This window comes from Lathyrus oleraceus, chromosome 3 (assembly GCF_024323335.1).
Source record: "Lathyrus oleraceus cultivar Zhongwan6 chromosome 3, CAAS_Psat_ZW6_1.0, whole genome shotgun sequence".
NCBI classification, from domain to species: Eukaryota; Viridiplantae; Streptophyta; class Magnoliopsida; order Fabales; family Fabaceae; genus Lathyrus; species Lathyrus oleraceus.
This window is the reverse complement of record NC_066581.1, coordinates 301,486,165-301,503,226: the sequence shown is the minus strand read 5'-3', so window position 1 is coordinate 301,503,226 and position 17,062 is coordinate 301,486,165. Positions and strand designations below refer to the sequence as shown.

Sequence of the window (17,062 nt, the reverse complement as noted above, 5' to 3'; positions counted from 1 at the left end):
GACATGAATGAGGCCTCTCTAACCATCTCCCACCTTCAAATCCATGGTTGAATGCACAGTTGACTTTGGTTGACTTTCTAGGGTTTCAGATGAATTGATCAATGACTGATGATCTCTGAACATCCAACCTTTGGCCAAACCACTTCAAAATGATCCCTAGGTCATATGAACTTGTTGAACCAACCCTAGGGCTTTGCTTCAATAGGACATGCACTTGCTTGCTTGCACAACTGGATCTCCTGACCAGTCCTGACTGATGACTTGCACTAGGCAATGGACAATGCAATGCTATGCAGTGGACAATGCAATGCTAATGACTTAAACATGAAAATGTATGTACAAAATGGGAGGTGCAACTTTGAGGTGCTACATCGTGGATACACCCCCCATTACGAAAATGAAGACGAGAATGATTAAGGCCTAAGAAGCAAACAACACAGTCGGTCCAAACCATTTCCGAAGACATGGCGGGCTCCATGAGCTCCATGGCGGGCACCATGACGTAACGGCCAGATTTACCTTGTCCACTATTTATACCTTCTTCAACCTTTCAAAACCTATTCTCTTCTTCTCCAAACTCTACCAAATTCATAAGAATTTCCAATCTTCTCACTCTCACTACAAACCAACAATTTTCCATCTTCACTTCTCCAACCCTCCACCAAAAATCCATTCAATTCCATTTTTTCCTTTATTTTCTATATTTACAAATTTTTCTCAACAACCTCCATTAATGGCCGGAATGGAGTTTAACGACATCACTCTTTGTCAAGGAAAGCCCGGTGAACGACAAAACAAGATTTTGCAAAGATTTCAAACTCGGTAGATCCTCTCTACCAGGTATGTCGACGAAGACTGTTTGTACACTCTAGGCACATATCATAGTGTATTCCACATGCTAGACAATTTAGGATTACACGATCTTTTTGCTAGCAAAGCATCCACCTATGATAGGCTCACTAGGGAATTTTTAAGTTCCCTGATTTACACTGTCCATCCCGGCACTGCTAGCACGGTAGGTACCGTTTATTTTAGGATGTTTAATGTAGAATACGAGTACACTACCGATGCTTTAGCGGGATTTCTCGGAATGCCTTATCGTGATGGTGCTATTTGTGAGACGCCCTTAGATGCTGAATGGGAAGTCGAGGCATTTACATTTTGGAACTGATTATCTAATGTGAATGTCACTTCCTTTGAGGGAATTTTGGCTTCTAACATCCATAACCCGACCATACGTATTTTTAGATACCCTTTGGCATGTACTATATTTAGCTGGGAAAATTCTGACAAAGTAAATGCTCGAGAATTGCTATTTTTACAGGGGTGCCTTACTAATCGCAGGATCAATCTCGTTCCTTTCATGTTGGCCCATATGTCTGCCATCCTTAAGAAAGGAGGAACCATCTCTTTCGGTGGTTTAATTACCTCCATCGCTAGAGCGTTGAATCTACACGCTGAGTTAGCTACCTTGGAACCACTCCCTCACCGTACCATTAACTTGAAGTTTTTGAAAGATATGAAATTATGCAAGGTACGGCGAGAAGGTGGTTTCTATCTTATGATACATGGTACAGTTGTACCCAGCGTTGTCCTACCTTGCTCTCAGCATACGGATGTGCGACATGCGAGGAATTGGACATACGATCTTGATGCTCCCCCATTTACCGGTCCTTTGCCACCTAACGTTCCTATGGACGAAGGGCAAGGAACCGATGATGAGTATGACCGGCGCGACCAGTCGCTAGCTCATGATATTCCTGCTGCATCACCTGCACACACTGCACCTTCTTCCTCTAACCCTTTTACAGGTACCACTCCCGGTTTCTACATCACCGAGGAGATGTGGCGCGAGCACATGGCTCGTGAGGAAAGGCGTGACACCCTCCTAAACACCATAAACCAACAACTGACAGACAATATAAGTTTTATGGTAGCTTCCCAGCAGCGTAGTGAGCGAGCACATCGAACTGTCACTGAGTCTTTGCTTACAATCACTAATGAGCAGCAACGCACACGACAGTCTAATGAGCGTCACTTCGCTCTCATCGACTCCAACCAAGGAGCTCTTCTAGGTCGCTCTCGGCAGCTACAGGAAGGACTTAGTACTCGATCCAGACGTCGTCGACCCAGGCATCCTGACCAGGGCAGTGACGGTGACGGTACCGATGCACACCCCTAGATCTCTCTCTCTCTCTCTCTCTCTCTCTCTCTTCCAGGTTACTCCTACCCTATCTCACATCGAAACATTGAGGACAATGTTCGGTTTAAGTGTGGGGGAGATTTTATTGCTTTTCATCTTTCCTTTATTTTTATTGCTTTCCTGTACTTTTATTGCTTTTTATCGCTTTCCTTTACTTTTAGTATGTTTTGTTTATTTTAGTTGCTTGTTTTTTTTCCCTTTCAATAAAATAACATGTGTCTGACGAGTCATCTGTGTAAGTGTATCCTTATTTCCCCCATTTCTTTAACCTTACCAAAAAATTTTAGCCATAAGAAAACAGTACATCTTGAACATTCAGGCTACAGGACAGGTTTATAATAGGATGTAAAAGACTTGGGAAAACTTTTTCAAAAATCGGCATTGTCTTAACACCTTAGGCTTAATGAGTATAAGAGTCGATCCCGATACCCCATATGTTATAGCCCCAGTTTTTGTTCCAAATAGGACCTTAAGTAGTTTATCCTAGCAGTCAGCTCCGGCTTAAGCATGCTCTACGTAGGGGACCGATGAAAATAAGTGAATGATAACAAAAATCCTTGCCTTGTTCCCAAACCGCATGAAAATCCGGGCTAGGTGACTCTCACACGTCATTTAACCCAGCAAAAATAAAAACATATGCGGAACATGCAGGAGAAAAATAAAAAATTAAGAATAATAAGCCTATTTGTTTGTTGGTTCAGAGGTATCTAGTGCTGAACTTGGTAGGGTGGATCACGATCCAATCCCCCACAACTGCAAGTTGGGTCGAATAAAGGGGTTACACCAACTTATGTACCGGAGCCCCATGCTTAGAAAAATAAAATAAAATGACTACTTGCTTGTCGGTTCAGAGGTATTTGGTGCTGAACTTGGCAGGGTGGATTACGATCCAATCCCCAACGACCGCAAATTGGGTTAAATAAAAGGGTTACACCACCTCATGTACCAGAGCCCCATGCATAAGATCATAATCACTAATCAGTCACTTTACTATGAGTATGTATAGATAACGGGCTTAATGTGATTTCACTTGAATGAAAAGGACCTTAGGAAAACAAAAAGAAGGATTAGGTATGGTGGGGTAATGTGGATTGATTTGTATAGGAACGAAGCCTACGACCGCAATTACAGGAAGTGTCACTACGATACCCTTAGTTCAATTCGTTAGTACCTATCGATACATTCCTTTAATGAACTCGTAAGTCTTTTTGCCTCGAATGAACTCTAGTTGATACTGATTTTCTTGCATAAACTATAAAGAGTTTTGCTTGAGGACAAGCAAAGGTTCAAGTGTGGGAGAGTTTGATCGCACCGAATTACACCGTATTTTTGACTCGAATTTCACATGTTTATTAGGACTTTATCTTCATTTTATTTGTATTATGCCCTCTTTTCTCTTGTTTTCAGATATTTAGCACTTTCAGACACTTTTGGAAGAAACGAAGCAAAAAGACCTAAAATTAGGGTTTTTCGACGAAATTACACACATGGCGTTGCACATGGCTGCCGCTATAGGGGAAGCCATGAGTCACCAGCCCTCAACCAGGAGGTAACCGCCATGTTCCCATGATTCACCCCATTTACACACATGGCGGGCGCCATGAAGGGATGGCGGGCGCCATCTTTGGAAATCTCGTTCCCACTAAAGTCCACTAAGGGGAATTTGGAGGGCACCATGGTCTTTACAAACTGCTGAGAATCTCTATAAATAGCTTATTTCATTTCGTTTTCTATCATCCAACTTAGTTTTACAACACTAAGCATATAGTTATCATTTGTAATAGCGATAATCCGTCACATCGGGGGGTTATCACACCATTGTGAGATTGAGTTGGGTCACTTCGAGTTGTTGTCGTCTTTAGCTTCAGGAGTCAGAGGTTTATTTTTGTATCAGAATCGAAGATTCCGTTTGGAGCAGGTTCTTATTTATCGCTTTATTTATTTATTTCCCGCATTGCTTTTATTTTATTTATTTCCCGCATCGCTTTTACTTTATTTATTTCCCGCGTCGCTTTTATTTTATTTATTTCCCGCATCGCTTTTATTTTATTTATTTCCTGCATCGCTTTTACTTTATTTATTTTCCGCATCGCTTTACTTTATTTATTTTCCGCACTCGCCTTACTTTATTTATTTTTCGCACTCGCTTTACTTTATTTATTTTACGCACTCGCTTTACTTTATTTATTTTATGCACTTTACTCGCTTTTTACGCCTCACATTCTAAAACAAACTTTTCATCATGATTAACACCATTATGTTTGTTTGCGTTACCATGTCTGGCTAAATCTTTTAAAGGTTAGAATGTAAGGATCGCGGTTAAAGTAATGTTTCACATATTGAAATCTGTAGAAATACTTTAAAGGTTGTTTTGATTTTTAACTTGGGTTTTCTAAAACAAACTTGGTTAGTTTTAATTATTCGAGGAGTGCGAAAGCACCCTGGCGTAGTAACTAGGAATCTTTATCACTTTAAGGAAAAGCTATTTTTGAAACTGTTTTCGGACGCGTTGATAGGTTTAAAATCAGTAAAGTCCTTAGGTAAACTTTCCAAATCAAAATCACTTTTCAACTAAGTTTACGAGTCTCATTTCTTAAAAATAGGTTTACTACTTTAGCGTTCTGCGCACCTTTTATATGTGACAATAAAAGGCCTTAATTTAAGGGTAAACTCGGTTTTGAATACGCGAAAGCGACAGTTCCCGTTAAATGGATTTTTTTCAAGAGTAGAAAATATTACCTCATAAGTAGTTCTATTTAGACAATCGAAATATCACTTAACTGACGTGAATTACATTCAACCTATCTTTACCTGCATTTATTATTTACCGTTATTTTACAAACCAAATATCTCTTTTATACCGCCTTAGATAAACACCGTAATTATAGTATTCGATAGATTGACGATTGGTCTCTGTGGGATCGATATTCTTTTATATTACTTTGATGTTATTCGTGTACTTGCGAATCATAGCGATCACTTTGCAGGCTCAATAAACAAAAGAAATAAAAGGCAAAGGATGTTGGAGTGGCAACAAAGGTAGATGAGGTTACAATAACTCGACTGGTCGAAATCAGTAAGAAGGAAACTGTTCGAATCAGAGAAAACCCTGGAACCAAGGCAACCAAAGAGGTGGTGGTCAAAAGCCAGACAAGAGTCATATTTAGTGTTAAGTTGTCAAAGGTATGGCCATTATTCTAGTGATTGTCCAGAAAAGCATAAGAATTAAGAAACTTATGCAAAGTTGGCGAAACATGAAGAAGAAGAGACGCTGTTGATGGTTACAACAAGAGATGAATGGAGATTCAAGGACCAGTGGTACTTTGATTCAGGATGCTCAACACACATTTCTGGAAGAAAAGATTGGTTTGTCAACATAAAACCCTCAATGAAGAACATGGTGAAATTTGCAAATGACAACACTCTAGCAGATGAAGGTGTTGGTGATGTTCTGATTATGAGGAAAGATGGCAAGAGGTCAGTAATTTCAAATGTGTTATACATACCATACATGAAGAGTAATTTGCTCAGCATAGGGCAGTTAGTAGAAAAGAACTACAAGGTGTCGATTGAAGACAAGATGATGAGAGTTCTCAACTCAAATGGAAGGTTGATCTTGAAGGCTCCAACGTCTCAGAATAGAACCTTCAAGATTGAGCTAAATGTGATGGAGCATAAGTGCTTGCAATAGTAGCCAGTAGAGATGAATGGATATGGCATTACAGACTTGGCCATCTCAATTTCAAAGACATCAGAGATTTGAAGAGAATAAATATGGTTTAAGGATTACCAGAAATCGATATTCCAAACAAAGTGCGTGAAGAATGAGTGCAGGCGAAGCAACATAAGAACAACTTAAGTAAGGATGCAGGAAGCAGGTCAAAGGAAATTCTTGAAGTCATATAGTCGGATGTATGTGGTCCTCTCCAAGTGGATTCGATTGGAGGTAACAAATAATTTGTTACATTCATAGATGATTTCACTGGAAAACTGTGGTCTTACCTGATGCAGAAGAAAAGTGAAGTGATCGAGGTATTTGCCAAGTTTAAATCTATGGTTGAAAGACAAAGCGGTCGAAAGATCAAGATTTTGAGAACTGACGGTGGTCGAGAATATGTGTCGAAAGACTTCGATGCATTATGTATGAAAGAAAGGATTGTGCATGAGGTGGTGCCAGCCTACACTCCACAGCAGAATGGAGTCGCAGAAAGGAAGAATAGAACCATCGTGAATATGGTTAGAAGTATGTTGAAAGGCAAGCAATTACCCAAAGAATTATGGGGAGAAGCTGTGTCGACTGCGACATATATCCTGAACAGATATTCGATGAAGAAGCTAGAAGGAATCACGCTAGAAGAATATTGGTCTGGTGTCAAGCCTATCTTGAGTCATCTGAGGGTGTTTGGATCTATAACACATAGACATGTTCCAGATCAGTTAAGAAGAAAACTTGATGATAAGTCGAGTCAGATGATCCTGATAGGATATCATTCGACTGAAGGATACAAGTTGTTCGATCCAATGAATAAGCAAGTGGTGATCATCAGGGACGTGATCATAGATGAGCTTAAGGAGTGTGATTGAACTGAGAATGTCAAGAAAGATTCAATGAGAATCTTTTATGATGAACCAGCTAGTGAAGTCGAAAGAGAAGTTCGACAGGAAGAAGTCAGAGGTAAAGCAGGCCCAAGCAGACCTCAGAGAACAAGACACATGCATGCAAGATTGCAAGAATGTGTGATTACATCAAATTATGTGGTCAATGAAGAAGGTGAGCTGGTACATTATGCTTTCTAGGCAGATATAGAACCTGTAAATACAGCCGAGGCATCGAAAGATTTAAAGTGGATGAAAGCATTGGACGAAGAGTTGAAGTCAATCGAAGTCAACAACACTTGGTCACTTGTTGAATTTACCCAAGACAAGAAGGAAATCGATGTGAAATGGTTATACAAGGTGAAGTTAAATCCCAGAGGAGAAGTGACTCGACACAAGGCGAGACTTGTGGCGAAAGGATTTCTTTAGAAAGAAGGAATCAACTTCGATGAGGTTTTTGCACCTCTTGCTAGGATCGAAACAATCAGGTTGGTTATTGGTATAACAAACATGAACAACTAGCAGATGTGTCAGATGGATGTGAAATGTGAATTCCTTAATGGCCCCTTAGAAGAAGAAGTTTATGTTGCACAACCATATGTCTCTATGTCGATGACCTGTTGATAACAGGTAGCTGCAAGAAGGAGATCGAAGACTTCAAAGGTGATCTCAACAAGGAGTTCGAAATGTCAGATCTGGGTGACATTTCATATTTCCTTGGCATCGAATTCTACAAGAGTGGTAGACGTTTGATGATGCATCAAAGAAGGTATGCAAGCGAAATACTCAAGAGATTTGAGATGCAAGATTGGAACCCAACTTCGACTCTAGATGAGCCCAGATTACAACTACGAAAGATTCAGATGAAGATAATGTCGACCTAACCCAATATAGAAGACTTATTGGGTCACTCCGGTACCTTTGTCATACAAGGCCTGACTTAGCATACAATGTAGGTATCATGAGTAGTTTCATGCAGAAGCCAAAGGTATCACATCTAGCAGCGGCGAAGAGGATACTAAGGTATCTGAAAGGAACTCTCGACTATGACGTTTTGTTTCCTGCAGCTGATGAAGGAAAAGAATGCAAATTAGTGGGTTACATCGACTCAAGTTGGTGTAGTGATGCTGAGGATCGAAAATCCACAACGGGCTATGTGTTTATGCTAGGTGGTGCACCAGTTGCTTTGAGTTCGAGAAAAGAGCCAATCGTGGCATTATCGTCGTGCGAAGAAGAATACATAGATGCTTCTCTTTGTGCATGTCAAGCAACGTGGATGGTGAATCTGGTCGAAGAGATAACATCAAAGAGTCATGGAGCAATTACCATGAAGATCGACAGTATGTCAGCTATCAATCTAGCGAAGAATCCAATAACACATGGTCAAAGCAATCACATCGAAATGAGGTTCTATTATCTTCGAGAGCAGGTAGCAGATGGGAAGATGAATGTGGAACACTGCAGAACTGAGAATCAGATTGCAGACATCATGATGAAGGGAGTGCAGGTCGAAGTGTTCAGAAGACTAAGAGCTATGATGAATGTAGATAGCTTAGACACAATGAATTAGGTGGTGTATTGAATTGTAATTCCTTATGTCGAAGCAAGTTGCTCGACAGAGTAAGGAAGTGTCGAACTACCTAGTGTGTTGAGTTGTGTTAGTGTGTCAAAGTGTCGAAACATGTTGCTTCACACAAGATTTTGACTTAGGCCTATTTTAGTAGTGTTAGCTATTTTGAGCTTTTATAGTTTTGCGTTTTGGTTTGAGGTCCAAGTTAACCTAAATCTATAAATAGAGGGAATAACCCTTATTTTTGTAATGAAGTGAATAGAGCATTCATAACATTGTATTCACAGTATTTTGCAGTTGCAAAGTGAATAAGAAGTTTTTCATAGTTTGTGGACAGAGAGAAATCCTGCAGAATTATATTACTCTTCTCCTTCATCGTTCTTTACACTCTTTCTTTCTCCATTGTTATTTATTTTCATTGCTATTGTGTGGGTGATAACAATCTTGTTCATCAAAATTGATTGAAATTCTCCATAAATTTTGGGGGATTTCCAACAGATATGAGTTTTGAAGATTAAGAAGATGAATGTTTGAAGATGATGATGATTTGAAGATGAAAATGATTAATATAAAATGATAATCAATTATTTAGATTAATTAAAAATATATTATTTAATATTAAAATATTAAATAATTAAATAATAATATAGCAATGATTAAAAGCATCACTACTAATCTACATATTATTTTATTAGGAGGTGCCACATAAATAAGCATTCTTAAAATTTGTGGTGGATCATTAGGTCTTTATGGACCCATCCTCTTAGAAGTTGAAACTAATTATTTGTCCATTCTAATTAAACTATAACGTACCTAAACCCAAATATATATTGTAACGATGACCTTTGATAAGCAACTAACATATGGAGTTACATTCAATCACTTAAATTTTTTTAAATTATTATCAATGCGACAATTTCGTAACTAGTATTTATATCAAATATTTTAAATAAATCATGCTTCATTAAATTCATTAAATTCATTTTGCGTCAACTTTCTTATATCATGCCTATAATTTTATCACAAACAGTTACAAGTTTCAAAAGTACTAGCTAATTTTATTTTTATAAAAAGTAAACCCACCTCCTTTAAGTTATATTAAAACGATTTTAGAATTTTTTTTCAAAATAATTAATTTTTTCAAAAAAATAATCCAAAATAACCAATTATTAAAAAAAAACCAAAAAAATCAAGTTTGGTAAAGGATGCGCCAGATGAATTGGCGCACCCCAAAACTACTAAGAGGAGGTGCCAATAGCATTGACGCATGCATTGAACTCCTCATGAAGAGACGCCAATGCTAGTGGCGCCTGCATTGAGCCTCATGAGGAGGCATCAATGCTAGTGGCACCTTAGTGTGTTTTGGTTGGTGGGGGGTGTATGCGCCAATTCATCTGGCGTATACCCCCTTCCTATTTTTTTTTTAATTTTTTTAAAAAAAAATTTAAATTTTTTTTAAATTTTTTAAATTTTTTTTAAAATTTGTTTTTAAAATTTTTTTAATTTTTTTAAAATTTTTAAATTTTTATTATTTAATAAATAAGAAATAGTAATGAAAAAAAATAAATTCATTGAATATGTAATAATTGGTTACATTGGATTGGACTGACAATAAACTAATGACCCGCCCGATTATAACGTCCCCCCGTTCCACATCCCGGTGCGTTAGTTTGTCTCTGAGGTCTCCCACGATTTTCTTGAGGTGTTGGTGGTCTTTGGGTGCTGACTTGATCGAGCGATGGCTGGTTGGAAGGTCCGACGGAAGTTCCAGTGTTATTTGATAGATGTGTCATCATTTGCTCCCAATATTCGGAGGGGCTCTGGTCAACGACGCTTCCGTAATGGAGTTCAGTGCCCATGTCACCATAGTTAGGGCGTTGGGGTTGGGTGAATTAGGGACGATATAGTTGCCCAAACTGGGCCATTGAGTCATTTTGGAAACGAAGCAATGGTTCCTGGGGCGTACTATAGTAAAACAATGGTTGGGTGTTCATTGGTGGGGGGCTACGATGAAGTGACCCATATGAATCATCTGGGCTATAGACGGTTGTGGTTGCAGGGTTTGATTCTTGGTTTTGTGTTTGGGTGGGTGGTATGAATGGATTGCGACGTTGGATGGTTGGTTGTTGGGTGGTTGGCATGAACGGGTTGCGATGTTGGGTGTGTGGTTGTTGTGTGTATGTGGTCGGTTGATGTTGTATGGTTGGTTGTTGGGTTTGGGTGGGTTCACATTGGTGTTGGGTAGTGAATTGTTGTGGGGCATACGATGACAAAGCATGTTGGCGTGGATCCATCAAATACCGCGGCTCAGATACAAATTGCTGAGTTGTTACTGACCTAAACCATGCCATATATTGTTGAGTGGGTCTTGCACCTTGGATGACTTGTTCGTTCAAGATGTGTTATCGTAGATTCCTCCATTGACGACACATGTCTTTTGCAAAGTCTCTCCAATCAGAATAATCCCACTGTGCATCGACCCTTTTTTGATGCCAATTCCCAAACACGTGGGAGATTCTGGAATCTGTTGTAGCATTCCGAACTGCAGTTTGACCTGATCACTTTGGTGCATTTCCACTGTAGTGAATCGGATAATCGGTGTCTTCGATGTCCAAACTGCAACATCGTCATGGTTCACATCATGATTCAGACCCAAATATGGCCTCCAAACAAACTGTAAAACAAAACCAAATGGTTAGATGGAAAATAATTTGATTTCCAAACCGAGCTTTTATTATTTTCTCATACTCGGTTGAATCGTCAGACAATACTATACTGGCATAATATTGTTTTAGGTATTTTAAATTTATACCTTGCCCCCTTGCTTGACCGGATGTGTCTCCCTCAGTTTCATCGTCTAACAAAGAGGCACCCAATAATTCATTGCATATATTGTTGTCTTGGTTAACTCGCCCATTCACTGCCTTTCCGTCTATACGTAGACCAACAACATGTACACGTCCTCAAGTGTGACGGTACACTCACCAATCGGAAGGTGAAATGTGTGGGTCTCGGGTCTCCACCTCTCCAACAAAGCCAGAATGAACTTGTAGTCCATCGAGTATGAAATAATATTTAGTAGATTTCCAAATCCATATCCTCTAATATATGGTTCTATTAAAGGATCGTGGGATACATATTCATGTACGCGGCATCTAAACTGCTTTGGATCCTAATAACAAAAAAGTAAGAAAATACAATTAGAAGAAGAAATACAAACTCAACAAACACACATCTATAAGAAGTATTCCAAAAATAAATACTAAAAAGAGAGAGATTACAAAGGTATAACACAAAGAAGATATCTATTAGAAGTAATCCAAAAATAGAAACTAAAAAGAGAGAGACAACAAAGGTATAACACAAAAAAGATATGTATTAGAAGTAATCAAAAAATAGAAACTCAAAAGAGAGACATAACAAAAGTATAACACAAAAAAGATATCTATAAGTAGCAATCCAAAAATAGAAACTAAAAGAGAGAGATAACATACAAATGTCGAGATATTCTCGATTGTGCCTCTGTGTTCATCACCCATAGTCAACAAAGACATGATTTGAATTTGCAAAGCTTGAGTTTGGTAGAGGAAAGAAGTGTGGTAGAAGAAAATACTTGAGTATTGATGAAGATGATTTGATATTATTGATATGAGAGACTATTTATAGATGAATGAGTGAGTAGATTTGGAACCTAAAAAGAGTGTGATTGGTTGCATGGAAAGGCAAGAGGAGATAAGAGAATGACAAAATTCAGAATGGAAGATAAATTTAGCATGTGAGGAATCTTCTTGGCGCATGTGAAGAAAGCACATGCAAGGGAAAAGGAGCCATTTCTCTTGGTGCCTACATGTGATTTCTCACATGCAAGGAATATGCGTCCTTCCTCTTGGCACCTTAGTGTAGGGCAATTGGAAGGGGTTCCCTTCCTAGTGGCGCCTAAGTGTAGTTTTGTGAAGAGGCGCCCAACCCTTTGGCGCCTCAGTTACTTTATGGCGCCTAGGGATTGGGCGCCTAGGTTGGAATCTTAGAGCACAAAGCTCAGAGATTCTTTGATTCCCTGACGTATGTGTATTCTTTTCAATGTTTTCTCCGCGTGCTGGATTCCTTCTACTGCATGCATGGTCAAGTTTGTACAGACAATGACCAAGTTATCAATGCAACGACCAACTTACCATTGACCAAGCTATTTATGTTGTGTAGATGAACAACTTAGCAATGCATTCAATTCCAACTCCATTCAAATTATCTACATATTTAATATTTCAACATAATGTCTTCCACACAACATTACATAATCAGTGCCCATGTCGAAGGTGAAATATTTGATCATCAGTTGTTCGGTTTTTGTTTTCGAAACACAGAGGTGACTCGGTTTACAATAAATCGACAATCAAATTTTTCACATCTGAAACAAAGAATAGAAAAGAAATTGCATTGCAATAATGTGGGTCAGATCATCTATAAAAATCCTTTTTGGTTTGCAGAAAACCAGGTAAAATTTTATCAGAAGAAGATTCGAGATGATGATGATGTTCAACATATGTTTGGCAGTCACGAACAATCCGGTTACAACGATATAGAGTTGTGTATATTACCACATCAATAACAGGAGTCTCAGTACATTGATCAGTCACAAGTGTTTTGTGAGACTCATGACGAACAAGCTAAGGTGAATGTTCCAGACGACGAAGAAGAGGAACCTGAGATCATGGTTGATTTGATGGTGAATGCTGAAGAGGAAGAGGAGCCAATACCAACAAGTCATGTATATTACCCACCCCAACACATGACAAGGTTAAATTTGGGTTCAGATGAACCTTCGGCCGATGTATGGTACAATCCTTACGTGCAAATGCAAGGATCTCTGAAACAAGGAGACACATTTCGCACAAAAGAGGAATGTGTAAAAGCCATTAAGAAATTCCACATGCAAGTATCAGCTGATTTCAGAGTTGACAGAACTGACGCATCGAGGTTTAAATTTTATTGTCCGAATGAGCACTTCCTTTTTAGGTTGTCAGCTTCGTACCGGAAGAGGAGCGAGTCTTGGGAGATTGGATCAATGGGTCCAGATCACACATGCATGCTGACAAACCCAATGCAGGATCATCGTAAACTAAGCTCTCAGCTAATATGCGATGAAATATTATCTGTCATTGGTGATAATCCATCGTTAAAGGTGAGTACAATAGTCCCGCATATTAGGGCAGAGTACGAGTACACTCCATCATATAGGAAGGCATGGATAGCTAGAAAAAAAGTTGTTGAAAAAGTGTTTGGCAATTGGGAGGAGTCTTACAAACAACTTCCAAAATACCTGTTGGCTCTAAAACATTATGCTCCCAGGACAATTGTCAAGATGGAAACGTTGCCTGCATATACACCAGATGGTACGTGTGTTGTTGGAAATAGAATATTTCACCGTCTATTCTGGGCATATCAACCGTGTATCATAGGTTTTTCTTTCTGTAAACCAATTATACAAATTGATGGTACATGGTTGTATGGAAAATACAAAGTAACGTTACTGATGGCAGTGGCACAAGATGGGAACAACAATATTTTTCCAATTGCCTTTGCCCTAGTTGAAGGGGAGACTGCTGAGGGATGGAGTTTTTTCCTAAGAAATCTTTGATTGCACGTTGCATCTCAGCCTAACTTGTGTTTAATCTCTGATAGACACCCCTCAATCATCAGTGCATATAATAACATTGACAATGGCTGGCAAAATCCTCCTTCGACGCATGTGTTTTGTATTAGACATATTGCTCAGAATTTCATGCGGTAAATCAAAGATAAGACGTTGCGTAAGAAGGTTGTCAATGCAGGTTATGCATTATCAGAACCTTCCTTCAAACACTACCGCGGGGAAATAAGATTGTCGAACGAAGATGCGGTACAGTGGGTCGATAGTATTCTGTTGGAGAAGTGGACTAGGGCATACGACAACGGTCAGCGTTGGGGCCACATGACAACAAATCTTGTGGAATCAATGGCCTCTATCTTTAAAGGAATCTGTAACCTACTAATAACCTCTTTGGTGTAGGCTACATCGTCTGACACAACGAAGTTATGCGAAGGAAGAAAAAGGGTCTCCCTAACAGCACCCAGATTCGAACCGAAATGGATACAGCGAACAAAATGGTTAGACTATGTAGTTCATGCCGTCAACTAGGTCACAATCGTAATAACTGTCATAGTGTTGGAACGAGCACAAGCAGATAAATTCAGATGTACCTCTGTTGCTATATATGAAAAACTAAATTTATTTCATAGTACCTTTGTTGCAATATATGAAAAACTAAATTTATTTCATAGTAGATGTATGTAACGAAAATCCCATTACATAAACAGTAACACAAATAATTATAACAAATACAATACAAGAACTATGCGATTATAACCATCAAAACAATTTTGAACATGTAATGCATCATCATACGAGCGTCTTGGTCGGTCTTAATATCCACCCATTCGCACACTTCTCCGTTTTGGTTGAACGTGGACACAAGCCATTGTATTCTTCTAATTCGTTCACCCTCACCAATTTCTTCCTCTAACCAACTGTACAACGTCCGATTAAGACATTCAAACCTATCTGTGTTCCAAAGTCGAACCTGTATCGGAGCCGCAGCAGCAGAAAATATTACATCAGCATTTCATTTCTGAATGTATGCAGACATTGTTGAAACAGAGAGAATTGAAATTGATGGTTGAACTAGACAACTTATGGTATTAGGAGATGAATTTGAGTGAAAATAATTGTATACAAGGCGTGATATTTATAGAAATAATACATATATTGGACAAACCACGTGGACGCCGCCCACCATGAAAATGCACTCAGGCGCCAGAGGCATTGGCGCCTCCTCATGAGGGCCAATGCATGTGCGCCAATGCTCCTGACGCCTACTCTTATTGGTATGGGGGTGCGCCAATTCATCTGGCACATCCTTTACCAAAGTTGGTTATTTTGATTATTTTTTTAAAAAATTGATTATTTTCGATTTTTTTTTGAAAAAATTGGTTATTTTGAAAAAAAAAATCATTTAACAAGGTTTTGAATAATCAATATGTATTTGTTGAAGGTTTTGAATAATCAATACGTATTTGTTAAAATATTGAAAATCATTTAATGTTCATACAGACATTAATAGGATAAGTAATATTATTCTTACTCCTATTTCTTTCACCAATATTTACATCAAATACTATCCATCGTATTTCAACGTTGAACAATATATTTTTAGTAAAATAATATTAAAAAAATATTTTAACCAAAAAAATATTTATAAAAGTTAATTTTTTAAAATTAATTTCATAATATTAAAATTAATTTAATAATATTAAAGTTAATTTCAGTATTATGTATTTTATTGGTTTATGAAGTTGTGATGTTGATTAATAAAGTATCAGAAAAAATATGTGCTTAATTGCATATATTTTTGTGGTTAATGCAATAATAAAATTGATTAATGATAAATATTATATTTTTGTTACGAAATTAAGTTAAATTTTTTTTATAAATATTTTTTTAATTAAAATAAAAATTTAATATTATTTTATTAAAAAAATACTATTCAGCGTGTAAATACGTATTGGTGAAAAAAATAGGAGTAAGAACATTAAATGATTTTTAATATTTCAACAAATACATATTGATTATTCAAAACCTCGTGAAAATAGATGTTTTGTATGTATATGACTATTTCTTCAAATGTGTGGAATACACTAATAGATGCCAATATATTCAATATTCAAATTTGAGTTAAAGAAAATTAAGAAATGAATGTTAAATTTAGGTGATATTGACAAGCATCCATTTAGAATCTCTCGTCTTCAAATGGTGCATGTTGATGATGTGGCACAAGCACATATATTCCTACTTGAACATTCTAATCCAAAAGGGAGATATAATTGCTCAGCATTCACTACAACTGTTGAAGAAATAATTGACATTATTTCTTCAAAGTATCCTGAAATTCAAATTCCAAAATCCAAGTTCTTCATGATCATTGATATTTATGTTTATGTGATCTTTCTTTCATTGTTACTAATATTATTAACAACTTATTTTCTTTTGTTATAGAGTGTTTATGGGAGCTAACGATCCTACGTTTCCACTCTTAACATCAAAGAAACTCATGGATGCTGGATTTGAGTTCAAGTATAGTGTTGAGAAAATGATTGAGGATACAATTGAATGTTAGCAAGGAAAATGGTTATCTTTGAACAATGAAATTAACTAGATGAATGATAATAATAAATAAATGATATGTCACTATTTAATAATTGAGTTAATTGTTATTTGGACACCTAAATATGTAAACTTTATAATTCAAGCAAGCAATATGAATGTGAAATAGGGTTTTATAATTCAAGCAAGCAAAATGAATGTGAAATAAGGGTTTTAATATTATTATTATTATTCTATATATATATATATATATATATATATATATATATATATATATATATATATATATATATATATATATTAAAAGAAAAGTTCATTGGTATCAACCAACTCATTTATTATGATCTTTTTCATTAAGGAAACACTACTACTACCGAGTTTAATATAATATATTTCAATTAAAGAGAATATATTAGAAAGAGTATTAAAGATGTCAAACCCAATACAACGAATAAAAGAGAAGGGGAGAACAAAACAAAAGTAATTCAACTCAACA

The 17,062-nt window shown here is 37.3% G+C and overlaps 1 protein-coding gene across 1 annotated transcript; it reads left to right on the top strand.

Annotated features, from left to right (window-relative positions):
- Nucleotides 1-1,858: 1,858 nt before the first annotated feature.
- Nucleotides 1,859-16,579, top strand: LOC127130960 (vestitone reductase-like). The gene is made up of 3 exons (XM_051059911.1): nt 1,859-2,105; nt 16,172-16,370; nt 16,459-16,579. Exons 1-3 carry the CDS (start codon nt 1,859-1,861, stop codon nt 16,577-16,579), a joined length of 567 nt encoding a protein of 188 aa, XP_050915868.1.
- The last annotated feature ends 483 nt before the right edge of the window (nt 16,580-17,062 follow it).

What these genes read in the sequence shown, in the direction of transcription:
- LOC127130960 (XM_051059911.1), top strand. Translation starts at nt 1,859, where the DNA reads ATGGCTCGTGAGGAAAGGCGTGACACCCTCCTAAACACCATAAACCAA. An exon ending in GCAGCTACAGGAAGGACTTA is followed by an intron (nt 2,106 to 16,171) that starts GTACTCGATCCA and finishes TGTTAAATTTAG; the next exon opens with GTGATATTGACAAGCATCCA. An exon ending in ATTCAAATTCCAAAATCCAA is followed by an intron (nt 16,371 to 16,458) that starts GTTCTTCATGAT and finishes CTTTTGTTATAG; the next exon opens with AGTGTTTATGGGAGCTAACG.